At 47.6% G+C, this 26,584-nt stretch overlaps 1 protein-coding gene across 7 annotated transcripts in view; it reads left to right on the top strand.

The window, feature by feature from the left end:
• Nucleotides 1-26,584, top strand: part of ASTN1 (astrotactin 1) — a 278,304-nt gene that overhangs the window by 173,751 nt on the left and 77,969 nt on the right. For all 7 annotated transcript variants that reach the window (XR_016442322.1, XR_016442321.1, XR_016442320.1 and 4 more), the window contains exons 15-19: nucleotides 5,041-5,145; nucleotides 5,797-5,985; nucleotides 23,610-23,878; nucleotides 24,704-24,837; nucleotides 26,087-26,238. Coding sequence is in view for 3 of the 7 variants with exons in the window: in XM_090047144.1 (XP_089903270.1) it covers nucleotides 5,041-5,145; nucleotides 5,797-5,985; nucleotides 23,610-23,878; nucleotides 24,704-24,837; nucleotides 26,087-26,238 (849 nt within the window). In the remaining 4 variants the exon portion in view is untranslated. The remainder of the gene's footprint in view (nucleotides 1-5,040; nucleotides 5,146-5,796; nucleotides 5,986-23,609; nucleotides 23,879-24,703; nucleotides 24,838-26,086; nucleotides 26,239-26,584) is intronic.

Genomic DNA, 26,584 nt, shown 5'->3' with positions numbered 1-26,584 from the left:
AATTTGCAATTGAATTAAATATTTCATTTCAGCCAGACAAGATTTTTTTAGACTTTTCAATTATCAAATAACCAGAGAATATGTTCTCCCAATTCCAGTCCTTGTGTTGTTCCCTTTTCCTCTCTAACCTTTTGGGGGTTCATCAAACAATCATGGTGGACTAGAACCTTCCCCTGCCATCCAGCTGCCTGCTGTAGTGCTATACTCCCATACCTAGAAAGTGCTTGTTTTTAGTCATTACAGTAGGCTGATCTGAACCAGAGCTATATTGTGCTAAGCACTGTACAAACATATAACAAGGGACATGCTTACTGCTCAAAAGTGTGTGAAGTCTAAATAGAAAAATGAACATTTTATGGAAGAGGAGACTAAGATAGAAAGAGGTTAAGGGACTTGCCGCTGGTCATGGAGCATCTCAGTGGCAGAGCCAGGAAGTGAACCCAGGTCTTCTGTGTACCAGCCTACTTCCAATAGAAAACTATCAATAGTGAAGTTGACAATCTAACCTTATTTTCACTATCCTGTACATCAACACCAGTGGTAAAGACTGTACAGGTTAAATGCTGGCCTCCTTAATGCCTCTCACAGCCTCTCCCCCCTTGACCTGAAATACACTTTCCATTTCACCCTGCCTGTCTCCAGCATGCTCAGGCAGGTATAACAAAAGCTATAATGAGAAGTCCCCATAATTACACATGTGGATTTGTAATTGGATCTTAGTTAACAATTCTGTTGATGAGGCACAAAGCTGGAAAATAAGTCAGTTCATTCTCCCAGAGCTGTGCTGGCTCTTCCTGGCTGATAGTAGTTAAAAAACAGTAAAACCATATTTTTTTCACTAAAGTAAGCAGATTTTGGTATTGCTCTGAATACACTTGGGGCAGAGCTGCTGAGTAAGAAGGGGCCATTTTTGCATAATCACTTTTCAGAGAACACTTTAAAGTAATCAAGAATAGCAAGCACTGAAGGGAAAAGAATTTAAAGGCACAGGCACGTTTCCTTTTCTTCAACATCATTTGTTGTTGGTTGGGACATGGGACGTTATTAGGTTCTACTTTGATCCTTAAGGCATGGATCATGTCATTTGGAAGTTCCTACCACTGGATTCTTTTCCTGTTACCTGGATTAGCTTTTGTGACTCCTGTTTCTATGGATTTATTGCTTGTATGTTTGCCTCTCCCAGCACTGACCCCCTCCCTCACATCTTTATTTCTTTCTCTCTCTCTCTCTCTCTTTGCCTGCTTTTGCTCTTGTATTTGAATTTATCTTTTCTTATACACAGCTTTGAGCATGTGCTTTCACAGCAACTGATGAAGTGAGTTTCCGCCCATGAAAGCTTGTGCTATATCTATGTGTCTGTCTGTCTACCTACTTTGGTTACCCTCCTTTGGTTAGTTTGTAAGGTGCATTTACTCCCCTTACTTCTACTTGACTTCAGACTAAGACTGATGTGTCTCCCTGCTCATGTTTGTCAAATTAGTCACCAGAACTAATGGTTGGACAAAGTGTCCCCCACTGTGATGTGACCTGTGTGTTGCCTGAGATTGAAGCTGGCCAGCAGCCTTTCTTAACTGCTAAGAAGTGCAGCAGGGAAGGCATGGGTGTTTCTGAGAAATACCTAGCCATGATACTACCTTGGTCCTGCCCTGTGGCAGTATCAGCTGTACATCTTGGCCAGAAGCGCCCATTGTTTTTCCATTCTGTGGTTCTTTACACAACTCTGCTATGTCACCTCAGTTCTGCCCTTCAGCACCCCAGGTATTGTTGCTAGCAGACAGCTGCTGGGTATACCCTGCATGTTACACCATATTGTTACAAGGTTTTATACATTTATTTAATGTGATACACTCAGCTGTACATCAGATAATACCCCGAGACTCAGCAAGCTTATCCCCATAAGCAGTGTCTCAAATCCAAATGTTAATATGCTTTTATACGCTGCTACATTCCTGGCCCTGTTAATTGGTTCTTCTTTTCTGGATGGGACACCAATCAACATGATTACAATGCTTTAACATGCTTTGATTGCATTAGGAATATTGTGAGGCATTTGAAAGGTGCTAGGGATTGAGCTCTGCATTATAGGTCTCACTCTGGAAGGAATGAACTATGGCTGGCTGGGACTTTCTGAACTGCTTAAGAACATTAACTGCATAATTTTCAGGGAATTCAGGTGACTAAATCCCAGATTATATATCAACTCCAGGCAAATTACAAATAGCCAGTTGGATCACTTGGAAGATGATACCTTTCTAATGTGACTGAATAAAAGGAAGAAGCAAATGGCAATTTATGTGAAGGCTTTATTTCTAAGTATGGTTTTCTGCCTGCTTACTGGCAGCTGTTAAACAGGACTGCAAACAATTGTGTAATTGGCTAACAAGCATTCCAGCCACGACTGTATGAGAATGGCTAGTGGTATGAAAATGGAGTCTCATATGTTTCAGCAAAGAGTCTGAGCCCAGCAACAGGAACTGTGTTCTGCAGTTGCTTATAAACTGGAGATAGATCTTCACAGTCAGGGGAAAAAAAATCCTTTTTGAACCTCTTAGGTGACTGCCTCCAAAGGTGCCATCAGTTACCTGCATCAGAGTCGGCATATAACAACAGACCCTGTCACTGGTCAATAAGAAAAAGGACACTAGATAATGTTTTTTTTCCCCTTTAAGACAGCCACAGTAGTCAACTTCTTGCCACCACAAAATACTAATATCTGTGGTATTAATGGCATAACCTTCCTTATCACCAGCCATTGGCTGTGATCATTCCTGGCTGTTCCCTAGGTCTCTGGCTCACCTGTCCTCTTTGAACCCGTCGCTCAGCTTTGCTTCCTGTTGAAAATAGTCACTGATGTGACTGCAGCTTCTGCCCAGCTCACAGCAGTGGAGATGTCAAAACATGTAGAGACACTTCTAAAAGCACTCTGTCCATGTTTGATTTGCACACTCAGACTGTGTTTTGCCATAGCCATCCAGGAGAATCATTGGGAAGTACTGCAGTTATCCTTCACTGTTTTATAGCACACTCTCGACACCATAGCCATATCCATTAATATGCATGTTTAACAGAATATTTAATAAACTTATTCTTAAAGAATTTCCATATACCGTCTTTGCATTTCTTATGGGTAGGACTTCAGGAGCCAGTGTTGGGGTAATTCCTTATCTTTTAAACACAGAAATTGGGTAGTCAAGGGGCAAGACAACAGACTGGGGTTTTTCACTGGAGCAGAGCACTCATAAAGACTGTTGCCTACAATGGTTGTTCCAGATGCTTAGAGAAGAGGAGCCCATGCTGTGAGAGGCTAGGAGCAAATCTATGCCTTCTCCTTTCCTGTATGTGATACTTGTCAGCCAAGGGGGAGTCCCACTGGGCTCCCTATTGGCTGTGTCCACTCCCTCTAGCGTGAAACAAGGGCCTACAACTTCCCATGATGTGGAGTGAAGGCAGTGAACATGGAAATGCCCAGCTTGCTGTGCTTAGAGGATGGTTCATTAAAAAATCTAATTAGCAGAGTAATTAATACACTAGGGCATGCCTTTGGGACTGGCCTTCTGGGAAAAAAGGGCTCGTTATCTTCAGAAGTAGTGCCCAGCATGGAGAGAGGAAACAAACCCAAACAAACTCCTTTTAAAGTTGTGATTTTAATTACCGAAGAGTTGCTGACCCTCAAACAGCCTTTGAATAATTAGACTCCTCCTTCCCCCCATGGTTATTTCCTCCAGTTCATTTCTGCCCAGCCTGGCTCATTTTGTTGCCTCAAGCAAGATTTAATTGAGCAGCTTGTTAAACAGAACTGCCAGCCGGCATGTTCTCTCAGTGCAACACTGTCCTTTTGTAGTGGATCAGGCACGGGTAGCCATTTGCTACCTGGGGCATTAGCAATCCTCTCTGTGCTGAGCATGGGGTTTGGCATGTCTGTCAAGCAAGGAGCAGTTCACTGGAAACTGTAGTAATGATAATGCCTTGTGGTTACAAAGCTCACCAGTGGGTGGAGAATTAGGTCTAAGGCACTGGCTGGGGATTTGGGAGATATGGGTTCAAATCCTGGCCCTGAAGTCTGCCTTTGACAAGTCTATTCATTCCTCTCTTTCATCTTCAGCTCTTGGTCTGTGAAATTGGCATGGTTCTCCTTTCCTTGTACATTCATTTGGACTGATGATGTCTTACACAGTAGGTTTAATATTTATCTTACACAGCAGCACCTGCTGCTAGGAGACTTTTTTCAAATGGGGCTTCTAGGGCCGGATATATGCCAATAGTAATAAGACATCTTTAATTCAGAACAATTCCAAAACAATTCTCAAACTCAGGCTGAACCCTGAGATCCAAGCCATCCTTTGATGGTGCAAGAAAATGTAGAGGTCATTGACTGCTGAATCCCTTAGCAATGCACATCTGGTAGAAGAAAACCCACGCTGTTTCTTTGTTGCAGTTAGCTAAGAGATCTGCACTGGAGGCTGCAGCAATGACACACCTTCACTAATGAGCACATCCGGTTTCTAGGCTGTCTCAAATTGGATGTGCTGGGCAGAATGCTGCTTTTTAAAATGCAAGAGACCACAGGGGCAGGTAGGATCACAACCACAACTTATCTTGTCTCCAATAGTGACCAGCACCAGCTGTTTTAAAGTAAGGTTCAATATGCCCCATGGTATATAATTATGGAACACCTTGCTCCTAGGGGTAATTTTTTCCTAACTTCTCTAATCTCATGTTTGGCTTATGCTCTTTAAAAGGAAAGTACATGGGACTTCCCAGAGGGTCCTGGCATTGACCACTGAAGATGATGGAAGAGCTCTTACTGAGTTCAGAGGGGCAGAGTTAGGCTGACACTTAGGGCTTTTGGAAGCTCCCACTTGCCATTTCTTGCCTCTCATGTCGGATCTGTGTTGTGGGAATGATCTTGGGCTCTATCCCTGAACCTCTTTACTTCCCTAGGTACATCTCCTTTAACAGCCAGACATGATGCACCTCATGGTAGCTGGCAGACTCTCTGCCCTTCCCATGCTGAGGGCATTTCTGTCCTGTCTCCTTCAGGGATGGTGAATTTCAGCGAGGTGTCTGGATACCCTTTGCTGCAACACTGGAAGGTTCGCTCGGTCATGTACCACATCCGCCTCAACCAGCTGACCATCTCTCAGTGTAAGTATGCTGGGACAGAGGCTGGCTGGTAAATAGCCTTATAAACTATTTGGATGGATTGAGGTTTCTATCCTTTGTACTCATTATGGTCATTAGGACTATGTGAACCTTTGGGTGCTGATTCAATTTGGAGGAGATTTGGTCTGATTCGGTGGCTGAATCTCTGAATCTGAATTGAATCAGGAAACCAGTTAAAAGGTCTGATTCGATTCAAAGCTCTTGAAATTGATTTGGAAAAGATTCGGAGAGCTTTGGTGATTTGGGCAGTCCCAGCTCGCTGCAGCAGGGAGCTGGACCCAGACTCCACGCTGATAAGTAGGGGCTGGGGAGGGGGACCATGTGGGGACCCCCACTAGTCCCCATCCCCTGCCTGCTCCCCCAGCCCCACCTCCCACACCCACCCGCTCTCCCAGCCCTGCCATGGCTGCCCTGCCCTGCCCAGCCCCATCTCCCGGCTCGTTAAAAAAGAAGCCCCCTGCTCACTGCAGGGCAGTAAGACTAAAGAAAGGACCTGTGCAGAGTGCCCGTGGTCTGAGGGATAGAGCAAGGGGCAGGGATGGGCAGGTTTGGAGGGGGCTCTGCCTCCACCCTCTCTGAGAATGCACCAGTGCCTTCTGTTCACGGTTGCTTTGCTGTGTCTGTCCTCTCCAGCTTTCAGCAATGCCCTCCATTCTCTGGATGGAGCTACTTCCCGAGGAGATTTTGTGGCCCTCCTGGACCATTTTGGTAATCACTACATCCAAGAGGCAGTCTATGGCTTTGAGGAGTCCTGCTCCATCTGGTATCCCAACAAGCAGGTCCAGCGACAGCTCTGGCTAGAATATGAAGACATCAGCAAAGGTAGGAATTAGTGACCAAGACCTGCCCTCTCCTGCAGGTCTCCACCTGCAGGCAGACGCAAGTAGTTTGGAGTCAGGCCTGAGGAGCTCCTTCCCAGACCAGCTTGTGCACTGCTGCACCAAAGGTGTGTTTTGTTACCATTATCCTGCAGTGTGTTAAACCAAGTGAAAGTTGGGTTGTGTTCTCCTTTACATGCCCTGCTTGAATCCCTTTGGCCAGTTGCAGCTTGCTTTGTGACATAGGCAAACTGCTTGGTGTAGATCATCCTTCAAAGTCAATGGAATGCCTCATAGTAGGCACTGGATCAGGCCATTGACAAAATACCACAGTTCCTAGCAAGGTGGAAGGCTAGTGTATTAATTCCACTAAGACTTTTTGTCTGATTTGGGACCATTTGTTGCCTATCTTTTGTCTTTTAACCTAATCTTAATTTAATCTCCTTGTCTCCTTCCACTTCTGCACTCTTACTTCTGGGTTTTGAGTGGATTTTCCTTCCAGTGCAGTGATTTTATTCTCTCAGAACCTGAGCATATTTTTTTTTTTAATTTCTGGAAACTACTTATGAAGTAGTCACTGTACAGGACATGCCAAGAAACAGAGAGCTAAGAGATGCACACATAGCTGCTTAGTTTGCCTGGTTGAAGCTAGTTGGGCTGGTTAGAGAACTCATCATGGAGACTGAAATGGAGTTTAATTTTGCAAACTGAGACTTTGTGCAAATATGTTGTGCTTTTGTACAGAAAGGAAATTTCTAGTCCAAGATGTGGGGGAGCAAAGGCTAATGTGACATACCAAAGCACTATATTCATGCAAGCAAGTATAGGATCTTTTGGCATATGTGTATGGGTATCCCTTAATGGCAGGATTTCAAAAGATTTGAGGCACGTAAGTGCCCAACTGCCGCTGAAGGTCAGTGAGAGTTAGGTGCTGTCTTTCTGTTTGTGCCTGTGAAAATCTCCCTCTAGCCATCTCTTTCTTCCTCTTATATGCTGTCTCCCTCAGATATTTTTGTTCCTGCAGCAACAGAGGCAGTACTCTGCAAGCAGGACCAGCTGTGATATTGTGTGGGACTCCAGTAACCCTGTTCTACTTCTGTTTGACACCGGTCTTCTTGCGGCTGCTTGTCACACTTCTCATTTGACTCTTTAGATGCAACAGGACTTCCCAGGCAACACTTCTGTGCTGAGATGTCCACCGTTGATCAACAGAGTCAGAATGCAAGGGAAAATCCTGAATTTGTCTCTGTGCTTTCAGAGGTGAAGTACAGGGATGATCAAGATAGGGCTTGCAGAGCCATGTCGTCTGGTCCGTGGGATTTTCCACAGATCCAGAAATTTAGTGGGAGTGAAGTGGTGGCAACATTGATTCCTGTGTCTCTAGGAACTGCACCAGTTAGTGCTGCTGCTGTTCATCCTGCTGCCAATGTTCTGGCCCCACAGACTGGCCCCACGTGTTGCATCAGGCCAGTGAGGCTGCATGAGTTGGGCACTACCTGTGCAACTGATACCTGGACTTTCACCTACTTTGGTTTTAATGTAACAGTTTGTGGGCATGTTGCTGAAAACCATTTGGAACATGTACTTGCAAGAGATGAACTAGACAGTCCGTCAGATAGAAATACACACCTTAGGGATCGAAACAAACTGTTGGCGCTAAAATAAACTTACCAGAATGTGTGCTGACCTGGCTGGGTAGATATCAGACATGGGTGCCTCTCTTGTGTGACTTTTGGATTCATACAGACATTGAAATGGATTTTTCCCATCTCTTCTCCCATAGCATAAATCCACTGTGGTTCTGCCATGGGCAACTTGACTATAGCATGCTTTTTTTGCTATTTTATTCAGTTTTATTTTTCAGACTGGGCCTTTTCAGGTGTCTTGGGTTCTCTGTCCTCTCCCCAACAGTATTGCATGTCATTGTCACTCCAGTTCTGGCACCTGCCATTTTCACTTCTTAGCTATTTTGTTGGTGAATGTCAAGAGCTAATATTGATTGAAAAATTGTAACAGACAGACCATTCTCTGTAGCTGCTGCCTTCCCCCCCTGTGCCTGCCAAGCTGCAATTCAAAGCTATCCCAAAGCAGTCCATTTTCAGCACAATGGGGAAGCTGGGAAATGGTCTTGTCTCCTTTTTTAGTTTAAACAGGCTTGGTTTTGTTTTTTTTTTTGTGGGTGTCTCAGAGCTAAGCCAGCACTATCCTATTTCTCTGCAAAATGTTTTAAAAGTAAGCTTCTTAGAGCATGGACAGAGGAAAACTGACTTGTTAACTGCCTCCCAATAATAAATAGTAGTTGCACAGATCACACTGTTGGTTCAGGGCTGAATTTCTGGAAAAACCTCTGGAAGCAAATGTATGATTGATGTGGAATTGTTAAATTCTATCAGTATCAAACTGAACCTGTGGCCTTGTGCCAGAAGAAACACACAATTTAATAACCCAGTCTTTAGTCACTACTACCTTCTGTTCCTTTTCTTATTCTTCCTGCCCAGATCAGCAGCACCAGAGATGTTTAATCCTAGATAACAGAGATACAATTTAAGGACCTAATCTCTCAGAGTCAATTGTTACAGCTGTAGACAGGAGCATTTGCATGCAATCTCTAGGTACAAAAAAAATAGGGGCCATGATGATGTGAAGACCTGTAGCCTAACTGCTGTTGCTAATCTAAAGCTCCCCATAGCATCACTCCCCTTAAGTATTTGTCCTGTAGGGTGAACTTATGCATCATGATGTTAAGTATGACACAACTCCACGCAAACGTTCATAGACTAGGTCTTTAGCTGTTGAAGATTGGCATGACTCCACTAACTCCAGTGGAGCCACGCTGATTTACACCAGCTAAGAACAGGGTATTTCACATCCTGCTGATCTCTATACAGATGTTGCTGGGCGGTAGGTATATACATGTGTTGTACTTCAGTGCCACAACATTGCAACTCATTGTGACATAAAGGCAGTGTTGGAATCCTTTACCAACCTGTTGGAAGGATGGAGCTTCATCTCACTCAGTTCAAAGGCAAGGTCAAGCTAATTCTTGTTTCTCCCAGGGCTAAACTGTGCTTTCTCTGACAGCAGTATAAATCCAGGGCAATTCCAGTTGCTTTGGTAAGGTTACTCAGGCTTTGTGCTGGTGTTGCTGAGAGCAAGGTCCTAATCACAGTATCATTCTTCAGTGAAGGGTGGTTGTCAGTGGAAGGCTCAGAAATGACAGGCAAATCCTACCTTTCATCTCAGACATGGTGGATATTTTCACCTGGTGGAACACAACATGCTCCTGCTGTGCAGGCACTCAGGAAGCTCCAAGTAGGGGACATCAATGCAGTTTCCTTTTAAGAAGAAAGGATCTGCCACTTTCTCCATTCAAAGTTAAAGGCAATGAAACATGTCTGTAGATATGTCACTCAGTTTCCTTTCTCTTCCATTTTCCCTTCTCTTTCTAAGGGAGACATTAGCTTGGAGGATACACCAGCCAAGTGGGTATGTAGGTCCTGCTTTCATTGGAGGTACCTTGGCCTCCTCTGCCAGTTCAGTAGAAAATTGTTTCAAGACACTGCAAAATAGAGAGAAGCCACACTGCTCACTAGGAAGAGTGAAGGGAGAAGCAGTATTAAGGTTCCCAGAATCTCAAGATCTGCTCATGTATTGTACCTCTGCTGCTGGAAGCTTTCTGTTTCATGGAGACAGCCACTGGAAGTCAAATAGTTGGTTCCTGGGGATCTGAGTATTAATGTTATCACCTCTCTGGGACATATTACTGTGATATGAAGTGCTATGGTATGAGCTCAAGAGCTGGGGTTGTTTATCTGGTCCTGAAACCAGCTGCTGTGGATTAGGCCCAAAGGGGAACTTATCACCAGGGATCCTAGCTTTCTCTGTTCAAAAACCCCAAATTCTCTTATTTAAAAAAATCCCCAAATCCACATTTTTGTATGATTAAAATGAAACACCACTATATGTATAGGTATCATACTATATGTCTATATAGGTATCAGTTGAACACAATGTTTTTTATTAACATACAGGGTCTTCATAAAATCCTTGCACACTTTTAAACTTTAATAATTTAGGTTGTAGGTATGCTGGAAACAATCTGTAAACGGCAGTTAAAAGCAAATTTATTAAAGTTTTAGGACAACTAGAGTACACAATGCTAGACTTCATAAGTAATAATAAACTTATTCTTAAATAAGATGGAGCTCCATACCACTATGCTGTGCATATATGACAGTTCCTAAATGACGTTTTCCTAGAGAAGTGGATAGGCAGAGGTGGACCAATTGTTTGGCCACCTCATTCCATGAACAGCACGTGCCCCTGGTGGCTAGGGGGGCATGGCTGCACTGGCGGCGGTGGGAGTGTGGCAGTGGGAGCATGGCGGTGGTGATTGGGGAGTGCTGCCAGTAGCGTCGACCAGTGGTGATCACAGACTGCCCGCAGATGGTGCTGGCGGTGTCAGTGGCAGGGTGACGAGCGGTGACCACCCACAGGTGCTACCGACATGTGCCTTTTTGTAGGGGGTGCACTGCCACACTCAGGGGGTGCATCCACGTGCGCCCCCTATGTGTCCTCTTTGCCTCGTTCACCTGACTTGTCACCATTGGACTTCTTTTTATGGGGACATGTTAAAAGTGTAGTTCACTTGTCAAAACCATGTTCTTTGGTGGAACTTAGGGCTAAGATCACCCATGCAATTAGTGCAGTAACTCAAGAGCAACTGGGAGACGCTTTTAAGGAGTTGGAAGATCAGATTGAGCACTGTATCATGATGGATGGTGGTTATGTTGAAGTCTAGCATTGTGTACTCCAGTTGTCCTAAAACTTTAATAAATTTGTTTTTAAATGCCGTTTACAGATTGTTTCTATCATACCTACAACCTAAGTTATTAAAGTTTAAAAGTGCACAAGGACTTTATGAAGACCCTGTATTTGCAATTTTAAAGCAATTTGGAAACCTACCAGTGTCTCAATCATTATAATAAAATAAATTCTAAGTACCTATCTATTTTGGCTTTTGATTTTGGGTTTTTTTTTATCATAGAGAATCAGAGCTTCCCCTTCCCTCTTTGCTCACCAGGATGTAGGGTCCAGCTGTGACTGCCCCCACCTCACCACTTTGTGGTGCTGGACATCCCTGATATGCCATGATATGACCTACCCATGCTGTTACCCCTCGCTTCCAACCCACACCCCTTCCCCCTTAACCCTGCTGCTGCCCCTCACTCCTGACCTGCAGCTCCCTGCCCCTGTCAGTACCCCTCACTCACTCATGGCCCCCAGGTCTTAGCCCCCGTGTGTGAGGAATAGGGTGGGTGTGTGAGGAAGGAGGGGTGTGGGCATAGGTGATGTGTGGAGGGGAAGGGGGACACGGGTGATGCACCAAAAGGCATATGTTGCCCAGATTTCTGCACCTGCAGTGGGGTTTGGGGGTGCAGCCTGGTTAGACCAGCTCCAGGTAGGAACCGCCTCCCCAGTTCAGCAGGCAGTACCTGGCACAGGAGGGAGTGCCATGCCATGCCATCATGTCACGGCATTCCCCCCTGTGATTTCACGTGAACATGCGCGATTTTCTCCTTTAAAAGAGAAAATCTGCATTTTGCCCCATTTTTCCATGACAAATGGAAAACCTGGATCTCTGCTTATCACATATGCTCACCAGTGGTTTTCAGTGGCCTGGTAGATGCTCCCCCTTTGTCTGGATCTCATTGACTCATGGTAGACTTCAGGGAGTCTGCAGCATGCAGTTATGAGGACTTTGTATTGCTGCTCAATATTGGCAAATTATCTTTCCTAACTCTGAAGTTGTTGAAAGGGTAACCCTGGCTCTAAAATAATGGCTTACAGTTTACAAGAGACAACAGTGATGTATTGGTTAGAACATAGGTGTCAGGGAACCTGAATTCTATTTGTGATTGCCACAGGCTCACTCTCTGACCCAGGGCAAATCAGATTTCTTTATCTCAATTTTCTTGTCTGTCAAAAGACTGTAACGCTCTTTACTCATCCTTGTAAAGTGCATTGCACTCCTTGGATGCAGATGCCAGGTAGGTGCAAAGCACTGTCATTGTATGCAATGTATTCGGAATATGTTTCATGCAAAGTGATGTTCACTTCTTCAAGAACCTGTTCAGGTACTTGATAAAGAGCTGATCAAAATTGCATCTGCTGACCTTTGCCTTGGTCTTCAGCAGTGCACATGCAGTGATACATTTTCAGAAAAATTTTGCAAACATAACCTTTCTGGGACCAGTAAAAGGTGACCAAGAAATAGCCGGCTCCTTCAGATGGTGTAATTCTAAATAGCATATTCTTCAGTGAAAGACTTTGCAAAGGTTCTCTGCAAAATGCAACCACATTGTTGCAAATGTTATTGGCCAGCTTTGCAGAGGTGCTTTTAAGGCTGCTAGCTAGAGGCATGCTCGTGCTGCATTTCTTGCAAATTCTGTAACATCCCTACATCATCTGGCTGGGATGATATAGTTGAGCACCGCGTTGGACTAGATGACCTCCTGAGGTCCTTTCCAACCCTAATTTTTCTATGATCAACATTAATTTGGGTGAAGCTCACCCTTTTTGTGCCATTACTGGGATTTGAACCCAAGGTCCTTAAATAGTGAAAAAGAAAGCCCTCCTCTACTTAAACTCAGATCCACTAGCTGAGGGTGTGACACCAGTTTGGAGAGGAAGCCACTTGAATGGAGCTTAGGTCTAAGGTTGGCCACTTTCAGCATGGCCTGTACCACAGCTGCAGTCATCACTCCTCCCTTCAGTGAAACCATAGCCATTTCTCCTTGCTACCCAACTGCTACATGGGGAAAGCTGCTGTAATGCTGCTCTAGCTCTGCACCGTAGATCAAATGGCTCCTATCTCCTGGCTCCGTGCTGTCCTAGAGCAGAATTTCAGGTGCAGCCAATTCTGCAGTACTTTAGATTTCCCCTGGTTCTTGTGTGCCTGGATTGCAAGAACTATGATTACAGCCCAACCTTGTGCAGGGTGTTGTGAGGTAGAGTGAGAGTCCTTGCATCCTTTTAAAGCAGGAGTAGGCAATTAGTTGTGTGGGAGGGCCAATTGGGCTTGCGGGCTGGGTCAGCACCCGCTGCCCCCTCCCAACAGCTCACCAAAACTGCCTAAGTGGTGGATTACTAGATCAGTCGGGGGTGCCAGATGGAGTGAGTGGACAGGGTCTTCATGGAGACTTATAGATTTCATAGACATTAGGGGTTGGAAGGGACCTTGTGAGATCATCAAGTCCAGCACCCCCGCCATAGCTGGGATCAAGTGATTCCCAGCAAGAAAACTATCCAGATGTTTTTTGAAAGAGTCCAGAGCAGGTGCTTGCACCACCTCTGGGGGGAGTCTGTTTCAGACCCTGGACATTCACACTGTAAAGAACCTTTTCCTTATATCTAGTTTAAATTGGCCTTCCTGGAGTTTGTGGCTGTTAGACCTTGTTATCTATCTCTTGGGGAGCTCTGGTGAACAGCTGTAACTTCATCAGATACTGTGAACATAAACCTGCCCCTAAATTCCATTAGACCAGCCCAGGACTCCTGCGGGCAGGGTGTGCTCAGCAAGGCAGATGAAATGGGGCAATAGCCAGGCACGAAGTGGTGTCTGGGAGCAAAACAGGCAGTAGGGCCATGGCTGGGATTGTGGGATGGTGACAGCATGGAGCTGGGGCCTGGGGCAGAGTTGTGATCTGCTTTCTGTATGGCCCATTGCTGTCACTGCCCCGTGATCCCAGCTGCATCCCCACCCACTCACCCCACTTCTGGACACTGCTCCTGGCCTGCCCTTGACCTTATCCCATCTACTTGGCTGATTGCACCCTGTCTGCAGAGGTCTCAGGCTGGTCTCTGTGGACACCTCCCACCCACCCACCTACCCATCCGCCTGCTTCATCTGGCAGCCCCAGCATTGGGAGCAAGATGGACGGGCTGGAGTGCCTAAGCTAGGTCTGGCAGTGGCAGTGACACTGGCAGTAGCACCCTGAAGGAGCCACTGCTACTAGGGCTGTTGGGAAGCAGGGTCCAGCTGCCTTGTCAGCCCAGACCTGCATGCCCAGCCACATATGCCATGGCCTGGGCTGCCTCCCTGCACCTGAGTCAGGCAGGATCAGGGGACATGCCACAGGCTGGATAAAATCCCTTGATGGGCTGGATCCAATGAAAATGCTGTTCTGAAGCATACTCTTAGCTGGACACAAACTGGCTGTAAGTTTGAAATTAATGCAGACCTTTCTCACTCTGTGCACAAGGGTTTTTTAAGTTGAACGCAATGAAGCTTTTGAATTCTGAGTTTTTTGGAAAAGCAACTGAGAGGCATGCAGCTGTTTTTGCAAAGAGCTGATCACATATGTTTGCAGAGTCATTTTATATCAATGACTGCTAACCAATAAGGAAATCTACAAATAAGTCTGGTGAAATCTCTTACAAAATAGTTTCAACATAGTCTTTGGAAAATACATTTATGGCACCCAACCAAGGATCTGTAGAACTGCAAGCCACCTGCTTACAGTCTGTGCAAACAGGTGCAGAAAGATAGGACATGTGGCACATGCGAGCCTAGATTTCCATGCCTAAGAGTCTGTTCCTTGGGTCATCATCTATACCTTCCCTCTCCCCACTTAAACAAATTGTCTGGCCTGTGTCTCTTAGCCTCTGAAGGCTAGGGATGCTCATTTGAAAGACTGTCTAGGGCTTTTGAAACAATATTGAAACTTCCCTTGTGATAGCTGGAGGTCATGTTTTTTTAAACACTTAGATTCTTGCTATCCAGAGCATATGTTCTCTTATGTTCTCTTGTTATCTTTTAATTGGTTTCTATTCTAAATTTAATACCAACTGTTCATGCTGGCGGCAGTGGCTGCTGCTGCTTTTGGAACTGGGATGGTGCCTGTCAGCCTCAGAACTCGGTGTGTGAAGTCAGAACCTTTATTACTACTGCTATTTCCACCTCCCCTCCTGGCTGCTCCCCCACCTGGCAGCTGCTGCACTCCAGATCTCGCCATTTCTCGTCTCATTCTGTGTTTGGCTCCGTGTTTTAATTCCAGATGCTGGGGAACTTGACAACCATGGTTACACTTAAAAGCATAATTAGAGTTGAGTTCCATGTAGTATTGATCAGGCATGTGCTTTCCAAGGGAAGGATTGTGCATCTGTCATGGAGGTTGTCATAGTATCTTGCTGCAAGTTGCTGGGATGTGAGATAATTAGAAGCTAGAGGGAAGTCCATCTTCTGTGTCCAGTGAAAGGAGGGGGAGAAGAAGTGGGCTGCTACTTTCTTCCAGAATGGAGGTCTCTAACCTTCCATGGTACCTCTCTGTGCTCCTCCAGCAGTCTGAGAATGACCCGGTTGCCCATAAACAGAGACACATTCTTTAAAGCAGTGGCTCTCAACTCGCGGCCCGCGGGCCACATGCAACCCAATCAGCACACTGCAGCAGCCCATGTGACATCCTGTTAAAAAAAAAAGTAAAGATTGCTGCCCGAGATTTGTTAGAGTCAAGGAGAAAAACTTGAGAAACAGCAGGTTCCCCTTGCAGGCTGACAGAGTTCTAGCTTGCAAGGTGCTGCTTGGGACTGGGGGGACACGAGGGCAGACAGGCAGGGGGCACCACATGTGTGTGTGTACGCACAGATGTACGTGGCAGCCAGGCAGTTCCTGCAGCTCCCTTCAAGTAAGTCTATATGGGGGTGGAGGGACAGGGGGACGGGACAGATTGAGGCCCCCAGGGTAAGGAAGGGAGGGAGTAGAGTAGAGTAGAGTAGAGTAGGGCAGGGCTGGGGCTGGGGACACTGCCCAGCTGGGGGTGCATGGGGTCCAAGGCTGGGGCGGGAATATGTAGCTACGGGGCCCAGCCAAGGAGTGGGACAAAGCTACAGGTGGATTGTGCAGGGACAAGTTGTGCGGGGAGGCTCTCCACTGCTGCCAGCACTGTCAGGGAGGGCGGCATAAGGGGGTATGTGCCTTCCAGATTTGTGTGTGGGGTGGGGGCAGATACGGGCCTCCTTGCCCTGCTGCCCTCCCCGCAGGTGCCTCCATGGAAGACCAGGGTGGGGAGGTTCAGTGCCGTTGCCAGAAGCCCACGCTGACCATGCTGCCATGGTGACGTGCCTCCTGCTGCCCAGTTCCATGCCACTGCTGCTGCAAGGTGGGCAAGGGACACCTTACTATGACAGCATGCCTGGCATTGGGCTCCCAGCAACAGCACCGAGCCTCCCCGCCCACTGGCACCAAGTCCCACCCACTGGGCCACGGAGGCCCCAGGGGAGGGCAGCAAGGTGGGGAGCTCTAAGCCCAAAGTGGGCAGATCTGCTCCCCACCCCACACGGGCTCCACTCCAGCCGTGCTGCCTGCAGTGGGGGACTGGGAGCTGGGCTCTGTGCTTTGCTTCAGCTGCAGCAACTGCTGCTTTCCATGGGCAGCAGTTGGGTTTTGGGTGCTGCTGTAGGGTCAGGGAAGGGGGCTTCAGGCCCTGGCCCTTATCCCATAGCCCTGGCAGCTGGGGGCAGCCCTCATAACATGTTAGAGCAGCTAGTCCTCCTGTTCTCTAGTGAGCAATATGACCTGATAGGGATCACGGAGACCTGGTGGGACTCCTCTCATGACTGAAGTGTAACTGTAGAGGGCCGCCCCTTGCACAGAAGGGACAGAGTAGGGGGAAAAGGCGGAGGGGTAGCTTTCTATGTGAGAGAGCAGTACACCTCTCTGGAGGTTGACACTGGCTCCAAAGACAAGCAGCTTGAAACCCTCTGGGTCAAGCTGCAAGGGTGGGCGGGAAGGTGAGAGAAACCTAACTGTTGGAGTTTACTGCAGGCCACTGAACTCTCTCAAGCTTCTCCACATCCTTTTTGAATTGTGGAGCCCAAAACTGGACGCAGTACTCCAGCTGCGACCTCACCAAGGCCGAGTACAAGGGGAGAATGATGTCCTGGGATTTGCTTGAGAAGCATCTATGGATGCAGGCCAGAGTTTTGGTCGCTTTACTAGCCTCAGCATCACATTGCAGGTTCATGTTCATCTTGTGGTCAATGATGACCCTCAAGTCTCTTTCTTCCATAGTGCTAGCCAGCGTAGCGCTGCCGAGCCTATAAGGATGCTGCAGGTTTTTCCTCCCAGGGTGAAGAACCTTGCATTTTTCCGTGTTAAACGCCATCAGGTTCTCGTCCACCCATTTGCTGAGCCTGTCCAGGTCAGCCTGGATTGCCCTCCTGTCTTCTGGTGTGGATGCTTTACCCCAAAGTTTGGTGTCATTGGTGACATCTTTATCAATTATTTGGATGGGGGAGTGAAAAGCTTGCTGGCCAAGTTCGCAGATGACACCAAGTTATGGGGCAGTGTGGTCATGTCAGAAGATAGGTTGCAAGTACAGGCAGACCTGGATAGGCTCAAGACTTGGGTAGACTGGACCCAGATGAAGTTCAACACTTCCAAGTGTAAGGTGCTCCATCTGGGGGCAAACCATCCTCAACATACATACAGGCTTGGTGCTGACAGCTTGACTTGCACCATGGCCAAAAGGGACCTAGGGGTAATGACTGACCATCGCATGAATATGAGCTGTCAGTGCGAGGCAGTGGTTAGCAGGGCAAATAACATGATGGCATGCATCAACCAATGCATCTCATGTAAAACTAAGGAAGTGATGCTCCCACTGTACTCAGGACTGGTGAGACCACGGTTGGAGTACTATGTCCAGTTCTGGGCACCACACTTCAATAAGGACATGGAAAAACTTGAGAGGGTGCAGAAAAGAGCCACCTGTATGACGGGACTTGCAAGGCAAGCCATACGAGGAAAAGCTGAGGAACCTGGGCATCTTTAGCCTAAAGAAGAGAAGGTTGAGAGAGGACTTGATGGTGGCTTACCGCTATACCAGAGGAGTGTGTCAGGAGCTTGGTGAACAACTGTTCCCTAGGGCACCCCTGGGGAAGACCAGGAGCAATGGATATAAACTGCTGGAAGGCCGCTTCAGGCTCAATACCAGGAAAAATTCCTTCACAGTTAGGGTGTCCAGACTGTGGAATAAACTCCCTCCAGAGGTGATTCAGTCACATACCCTGGAGGTTTTCAAGAGAAGACTGGACAGTCACCTTGCTGGGGTCGCCTAACCCCAGTTGTCTTCCTGCTTAGTAGTGGGCCTGGACCTGATGATCTGCAAGATCCCTTCCAGCCCCTAACAGTCTATGAATCTATTAATTGAGAGCTGCAAGTGTGGTCCTCTATGGCAAATAGGCTGAGAACCACTGCTCTAAAGGACCCTAGTTATTCATCTGCCCCTTCTTCAGACTCTAGGTGCACTGAGTGTCATGTCTTATCCAAGGGGGCAAGTTGCTGAGATAGGAAGGAGCCAGATTATTTTTTCACCTTCTTGTACCATCTCTGAAATCACTACTGCAGTACAACCCAAGAGTTCCTGCCTCCTGGGGATAAACCTTTCACCCCTTTTACTGTACCATCAGCATCAAGGACATGGAAAGGGAATACAGGGCTGCTGAGCAGCTAAGACACTTGCTACCTCAGCAGCAGCTCTGCCTGCACTGACTTGTGTCTCTGTATTTTTCCCTCCCTGTATACATATTTCTTCTTTATCTCTGTGAACTTGGCACCTCATCTTTAGAAGAGGCCAGAGCTGACTCTGACAGCTCCTTCTCATCGAGACAGTGTAACAAGGTTGTTTTCCTAAATGCCCAGCAGCCAGCAGTACCCCTTATGAGCCAGGTTTTCAGCAGAACTGTGCCCACTGGAATGACATCCTTTAGAGTAGTGTTTCCCAAACTTTTGCTACCTGGGGCACACTTTTCTTTCCATATTAAAATTGGAGGCAGTGTTCACTTTTGCACCCTTTGGGAATCACTGCTGTAAAGATAGAAGTGTTTTGGAACCAAATCGTATTGAAAATCTGAGCCCTAGTACTCCATATGTGTATGTATATGTGTATTTTTCAAACCATATAACATATGGCTTCCCTGCCAGAGGAAATCATATCAATACTGAGATGCACTGGTAAAAATGACGCCGCATACATTGTTCTTTAAGATATACCCATACTTCACAACCTTTTTAGCCTCAAGGCTGCCCTCAATAACTTTTTTGCATGTTGCGGTGCCCCAGTAAAATCACTGAGTGAGATCTAAATTCAGAGAAGATATGGAGGGGGCCTTGAGGCTAAAAATATATTGAGAATTGCTCATCTAGTTGGTGCTATTTAAGAGCAGCAGGGGTAGGAGCTCCCCATGCTCCTTCTAGTGCCTGCCCTTTCCTGGCCCCTGGTCGGTATCTCAGGGCACCGGGGATCTTACATGGCAGTGATTATACCTGTGGCCCTTCCTGCTGTCCTTGGGAGCATGGGAGGAGTGAAGGGGATGAGCCAGGCTGCAAAGCACAGCTCCATCTATTTGCCTGTCCAGTCATTTGCCTGGTCACAGCAGAGCATGCTACTAGGAGTGTGTTTGTGGGGGAAGGAGGGTAGCATAGGGGCTGCCTGGAGGCAGGGATTGGTGAGGAAGGTAGCAGTAGTGGCAGCAGTCTCCAGAGGAGCAGTTGCAGTAGTAGTAGTTGGGACCTGGAGTAGATGGGACAGGCTTAGGGTGTTGGGTGGGGGAGAAGAGGGTTTACCGCCTCACACACGGGGATCCGAAGGCATGTTTCTGTTGCTCATGTGGCACACCAGTATGCCTTGGCACATCCTTTGGGAATCACTGCTTTAAAGTGTGTTGGAACCAAAGCATTGGTTCATAAACCCCAGCCCTAGTACTCCATCCTGTGAGGCCCTGATCGCTCCCATCTCATTGGCCTGAGTACTGTGCAGGATCGGGCCTTAACTGCTGTTTCAGGGAGCCAGCCTGGCAGTCATAATGATGAGAGGACTTTCCACACTTCTTGCCCTGTTCAAAAATGGGCCTGTTCAACTAGAGGTGTGGCAGAAATGGTTAGTACCAAGTATGATGCTGGTTTTTGTGATGTGGGTGCTTTGGAAGGAGATCCTGTTTGTTTCTGTTGTATCATTCATCGAGCTGTCTCTCTGTCTTCATTTTTCAATGGCTTTCCTCAAGGTGATGCCTGAGCACATCCCACATTATAAAGACTTTTGTCTCTTTTAGTTACCAAGTGTAGCAATACAATGGATGGCTTTTTGGCAGAGTGAGGAGAGCATTTGTAAGGAAAAAGTCCTCTGGGATCCAACTGATGAGCCAGGCACATGGAGACATTAAGGGGATCTGCTCTTGCTTACCTTCATGTGTCCATCATTATGTCCCAGTTCTGCCAAAAAGGCCCAGCTTATTTCACCAAGGCCACATCTGTATTTCAGTACCAAACACACACACACATGCTCTGTCTGTGCAGGCAGAAGCGGCAAACTCTTTTCCAGTTCTTGTTCCCTGCCCTCACACGCTTGTGATGGCATTCAGACATATAAATACATACATACACACATAATTTGGACCCAGGACCAGGACAAGCACAGCTGTTTTCTGCCAACCAGCTCTGTACCGGGGTGACTCCTGACCTGAGCTTCGAAAGATGCATACCCCTTTCACTTATGAGTGTCTAATGTGGCTCTTGCTTAGAGCTTCAATTTTGCAGTGGGTTAAGCTAAGTACCCAGTGGCTCCTGTGGAGAACAATGGGGAATGTACACACGCCCACGCCTGTTCAGGAGACAATGAGAGCTGCTTTTGAAGATCTGGCACCACTTTTTCAAAGCTCAGCGGTGGGCAGAGAGCTCGCTTTTTGCCTTTCTTTTCAATCAAGATGTTTCTTTTGAAGATTCCCCCCCCTGGTATTTTGGTCCGTTTCACCCCACGCAGTGTTATTCTATAGAAACTTTTCTTTAAAAGAGAGAGGCCCTTTTGCTTAATTCAATCAGGGCGGTGGAGATTGCACAGCTTTTGAGGTTGTTGGGTGAACTCATATCTGACCGCACACTTCAGCTTTTCTCTGCAATGTGATGCATCTTGTCTCCCCGCAAGTGTGTTGCCTATTGATTGACTCAGTGGGTCTTTTAAACCACTACTATCATACAGTTAGTCCTAGGCTTGGAACAATGCATGACTTCACAGCACCACCTTGCGTTTACTCTGCTATTTAGATGTTCCATATGCTGCAACACTGCCTAGGTATAGACTCACCTGTTTAATTACAGGTATAGGCATTACGGGGACAATTCAAAGCATGTTGAGAGAGCAGTCTGAACTACCAGTTCCCCATCCACCATTGTAACTTTCTGCTAGTAAATCTTGACTACAGATATTGCTGGGCTTGATGCCAGCAGGAAGTCACAGATAGATTTTAGGAAGATGGAGAGGAATGCTTTTCAGGAGGCAGATTTGATGCCGCTTCATGTAAGTCCTATTTTTATTAAGTCATGGTGAAAATATTTACGTGGTACTCCTCATTCATAGATCCCAGAATACTTTACAAAGGTTATGCCAGAATTGCTGTCTCCCATTTTAGAGATGGGAGATACTGGGCATGGCTACATGAGATGCTTTACTCAAGATTAGAGGAAATTTCTGCACATTAAGTGTTACCATCTACATGTGCAGACGCTTACTGCAAAGTAATTTACTATAATGGTGAGTAAATTTGCTCCCTATAAATACAAGTAGCATATTTTCTTGCAATTAATTACTGTGCCATACAGCACATGTAGTGGCTGACTGGGAGCAAACTTGCTCCCAGTTAGCTGGGCAGCAGGAAGTGGGAGATTGCTCCCTCTCCCTGGAGGTTGGCTGCTGCTGGGGCGTGCTCTGCCACTGGAGCCCAGGCAGGAGCAATGTCCTCATGCCCCAGCAGCAGGGAGCTCCCAGCCCTGGCTTCCCAATTGCAGTCATGGAGCAGGGGCTGGGAAGATTTTTCCTAGTCCCAGCTCTGTGATCATGGAGCTGTGGCTGGAAACAAATTCCCCAGTCTGTTCCCACCCCACAGTTGCAGAGCAGAGGCCGGAAACTGTCTCAGTCAGGGGAGCTCCAAGCCCCATGCCACGATCAAGTAATCGAGGTAGGGGGCTTGGAAAGAGCTGTGGCGGAGGAGCAGGTCCCAGTCCCCTGCCCCAATCTGCTGGTGGGGCAGCTAGCAGTAAGTCCCTGAGTGGGCAGGGAATCCCCCACCAGTGGATTGGGGAGGGGGTTGGGACCTTTCCTTCCCCTGCAGCTCTTTCCAAGCCCCCTGCCTCTGAATGGGGAGTTAGGGTCAGCAGCTCCCTGCTGCTGGGGCAGGGGGACATTGTCCCCACCCAGGCTGTGGTGGCAGAGCCCGTCCTGGCAGTCCTGGCCCCGAGCTCCCTGACAAGCCCTATGCTAGCACCCATAGGGAGCCTAGAGCTCCCCCTGGCTGCTGCCAGGGGCTGGTGTACAGCTGGAGGGGGCAGGAGCAGATTGCTGCCAGGATCAGCAAATCTGCTCCTGCATCCCTGTACATGTAGATGCCTGTCCGGGGTGAGTATACTCTAGAGTAATTTTCTCTAAAATAAACCCACCCTGCAGTATTTGAACATGTTGTTTGCACTGAGGCATAGAGTTGTTGTTCCAGAATAGTCTGAGATGGGGCCAGATCCAAAGTTTTTAACTCCTCCAAGACCGTTTTAGCCTGGACATAAGGAAAAATTTATTTACGTCCGAGCACCCAGGACCTGGAATAGACTCCCTCCAGAAGTGGTGCAGGCACCTACTCTGGATTAATTCAAGAAATGTTTGGATGCTTATCTTGCTGGGATCCTTTGACCCCAGCTGACTTCCTGCCCCTTGAGCAGGGAGCTGGACTTGATGGTCTTTGAGGTCCCTTCCAGCCCTAAGGTCTATGAAAAAGTCCCCTTCCCTTTCATGTCAGTGAACTCTGGATCAGGCCTCCAATTGCTTTGTAGGCTCCTTTGTAAGCTGAAAGGAAAGATGATAAGCTGCCCTATTCTGGCTGGAACGAGAGGTGCTGAAATGCTTGCAGTTGTTGCCTTTGAATCAATGGTGAACCACATAAGAACTAACATTTTCAAGTGTCAAGCAGCCAAAGTCAGGGTTTCCCCTAAGCTCTAACCTAGGAATGGCTCAGGGGATTCCTCTCACATGTAGAAACAAAATGGTTTTGGAGTGGAACCAAGCATAGGACATTTCAGAGACATTTCAACTCTAGAGGAGGGAACTATGAGCCTGCAAAACAGGTTTTAAGGGAAACCAGAGCACCCCTGAACTCTAGTTTACATTGCACCCACATTTACATGAGAGAGGCTCCCTCCAGTGGAGACTGTTATCACTGCAGGTGAAGTCAGTTGCACAAAGCCTGAGACTCTGACTGCTGTGAACAGCAGCTGGGGAAGTGATGTGACCCTGCGTCAACCCAAGGCCAGGATATGGTGAATTTGTGGGACAAAGGGGTCATTTGTCAGTAGCAGAGCCAGGAAGGGGCAATCATGATTTCCAGCCTAAACATCAGTCAGCATTTTCTTTCTTCTACCTACGAATCAAACTGTGTGTTTCTAACATCCTCAAGGAGTTGCAGGGGTTTTTGGGAGCTGTTGCTTTCAGGTTATTTTCTCCCCAAAGAAGAACAGGCAAGAGGGTATTAAGCCCAGTGCCATAATTAGCCTCATTTCCCACTCCAGATCCGCCTGTTCTTATTTCACAGGAAATTCCCCCTCGGACGAGTCGGAGGAGCGGGAACGGGACCCCAAGGTTCTCACCTTCCCCGAGTACGTTGCCAGCCTGTCGGAGTCGGGCACCAAGCGCATGGCCGCCGGCGTCCGCATGGAGTGTCAAAGCAGAGGTCGCTGCCCCTCATCTTGCCCACTTTGCCACGTGACTGTGAGCCCAGACACACCAGCAGAGCCAATTTTGCTGGAAGTCACCAAAGCAGCACCTATCTATGAGCTGGTCACCAACAACCAAACCCAGCGGGTAGGGGCCGAGTTGCTGAGGAAAGGCTAAACTAAAGAAGGGTTGTTTATAGTAGGAGCATGGGGGCAAGAGGACTTCATAGTGAATCCACTTGGGCTAAAGTTTAGATGCCAAACCCCAGGTCCAAGCTCAATGATGCCAGCACTGAGACATCTTGCCCTGTATCTTTGTGTTGTTGTTGTTTTGTGGGGGGTCTTGTCAGCCCTTGTACTTCTGAGTGCCAGCAGCCTGCAAGCCCTGCATGGTTTGGTGCCTGTCTTAACATGGTTAACAACAAACAGATGCTATGGCCCTGAAGGGATTAAGGGCAGGGGTTACAGACTGGCCAGCTTGCTTCTTAGCCCCTGGCCTAATTACTTACCGTGTTAACCCATGAGCAAGCCTGAAGAGAGTTTGGTATCTGGTGAGTGGTCAGAAGTAGCTGAGATGGTTTCCTGGGCCAGGAATTTTCCTTGGGGGTGGGTGTTCTCCCCTGTCAGGGGAGGAGGGATGCTGCTGCTCTGACATGCTGCTATCCTGCTACACTGAGTAGTACCATTGAAACTCACTACCCGTGGGGAAAGGTAACATGCCTGCTTACAGGGAGAAAGGTAGCAGGCCTGTGGTCAGGTGCCTTCTGCAGACCCTAAACCCTTTTGGCTTCTGTCTTCGTGTCTGTCTCTGCTGAGGTGTCCCAGAGCTTCCAGCTAGCAGGCAGTGTCTGCCTAGTGAGAGGAGGGGAGCATCCTGTGAGGAAGGCATTACAAGGGGTCCTATCTGAGCAGCACAGTGGGAGGTGGGAGTTCCTGCTTGCCTGGCTTTGATTGCTCTTCTCTTCCCCCTCAGCTGTTGCAGGAGGCCACCATGAGCTCCCTCTGGTGCTCAGGGAGTGGAGATGTCATCGAGGACTGGTGTCGGTGCGACTCAAGTGCTTTTGGTGCTGATGGACTCCCAACCTGTGCACCCCTCCCACACCCAGTGTATGTCTTCCATGCTCTGATTTGACCCCCATCCTTCCACCTTGCTCTGCAGAAGTGGTTGCTCTTTAAGGGGACAGCTGGTAAAGGGCCCTGATGTAAGGGATCATGGTGCTAGTCCAAGAAAGCGATAGCACTGAGAATGCAAGCTTTTCCTACACCACCCTGGGCACATCTACATGTGCGATGAACTACACAGTTGTTATTGCAGAGTCATTTAGTACTTGCTTTACTAAACCGCTGTGCAGTAACCATTGGTATTGCACGGTCCCAGTGCAGCATGGGTCATTTTTGACGCTACTGTACAGTAGCATTGGCATCATAGTTTGTGCCTGCCTATGCTACGTTGCTGTAGCTCATTGCTGTGACAATGTAGCATTTCATGTACACATATCCCCTGTTGATGGACCTGAACCCTAATCTGGGGCAACCACTACTTGGCATAATGAGGAAGCTTTTTATGGCTCAGGTGCTGGGGGCTGCATTTCTCACCTAAGGTTGGATCATCCCAGAAAACTGTGGAGTTAGGAAGTTTTTACCGCGGGTGGTTATATAGGATCCAGCGTGACATCTCAGCTTGCCTCAATTACAGTAGTACAGAATGTGGGAGTCAGTGCTGACAGCTTCTGTGGTCTCTTGTTATCATTGTAAAGGTGGTAGGGCATCTCCTGAGGAAACTCCCAGTTCTGGATAATCTTACGGGCTGGATGGGGTAGGAGTATGAAGCACAAGGCTTTTGAGGGTCACTTTTAGCCCCACCTTCTGCCTTCAGTGCAGGGGCTTGAGTGGCACCCTGCAGTATGAAGCTCTGATCCACAGTTTCAAATGCAGCCCATCTTGGGTACCACAGGGCATGTCTTCACAGTAAAACTGAGGTGTGATTGTAGCACATGCTAGCATGCCCTAGTGACCTTGATTTAGCTAGTAGAATAGTTATAGCAGTAAAGACATGGCAGCATGGGCTTTAACTCATGCTACTAGCAACCAGGGTATATACTACAGGATCCCTGGAGAGTTTGCTGTCTGGCTGCTCACGTGGGCCATTGACCATTGTACCATGTCTCCAATGCTGTTGATACCTATGTGAGCTAGATTGAGCGAGTGCAGGCTACAGCCACATCCTAAGGGAGCAATGATGGGGACTGTGGTATATGCTGAAGAGGCGTGAGAAAAGAGGAACTTGGGTGCCAGAGGTGGACAGGAGGTGCTGTTTAAAGAGCTTGACCTGTCATGTTTCCCCACTCCCCTCCAGCCTGAGGCTCTCCACAGTGCATGAACCCAGCAGCACATTGGTGGTGCTAGAATGGGAACACTCAGAGCCACCGATTGGAGTGCAGATTGTCGATTACCTCATCCGCCAGGAGAAGGTCACGGACAGGATGGACCACTCCAAAGTAGAGACTGGTGAGTACAGGCCAGAGGGGCTCTGGTCCTTCAGCAGCCAGTACTGGGCTTTATCCTTCTCAAAAGCAAGGAGAGGTTAAACCTGCTAGAGACCAATATGCTATTTTCCTATTGCTTGAGGAAGACCTTTGCCATGTCATCTCTGCATTTTACAGTGTGGTCTAGGCAGCAAATGGTGCAACTGGGAGCAGGTGACCGCAGTGGCAAGCATTAGCAACACTCTTTAGCATGTGCTTAACTTGAAACCTACAAGTAATTCCAATGAAGCCAGTAGCTAGACTCCAGCAGGAGTGTCCCCTAAGCAGCTAGTGGCTTCAGTTGGACTGGTTGTGGGCTTACAGTTAAG

This window comes from Crocodylus siamensis, chromosome 5 (assembly GCF_052110815.1).
Source record: "Crocodylus siamensis isolate JL-2025a chromosome 5, ASM5211081v1, whole genome shotgun sequence".
NCBI lineage: Eukaryota > Metazoa > Chordata > Crocodylia > Crocodylidae > Crocodylus > Crocodylus siamensis.
The sequence above is the reverse complement of the archived record's forward strand: the minus strand, read 5'-3'. Positions and strand labels throughout refer to the sequence as shown.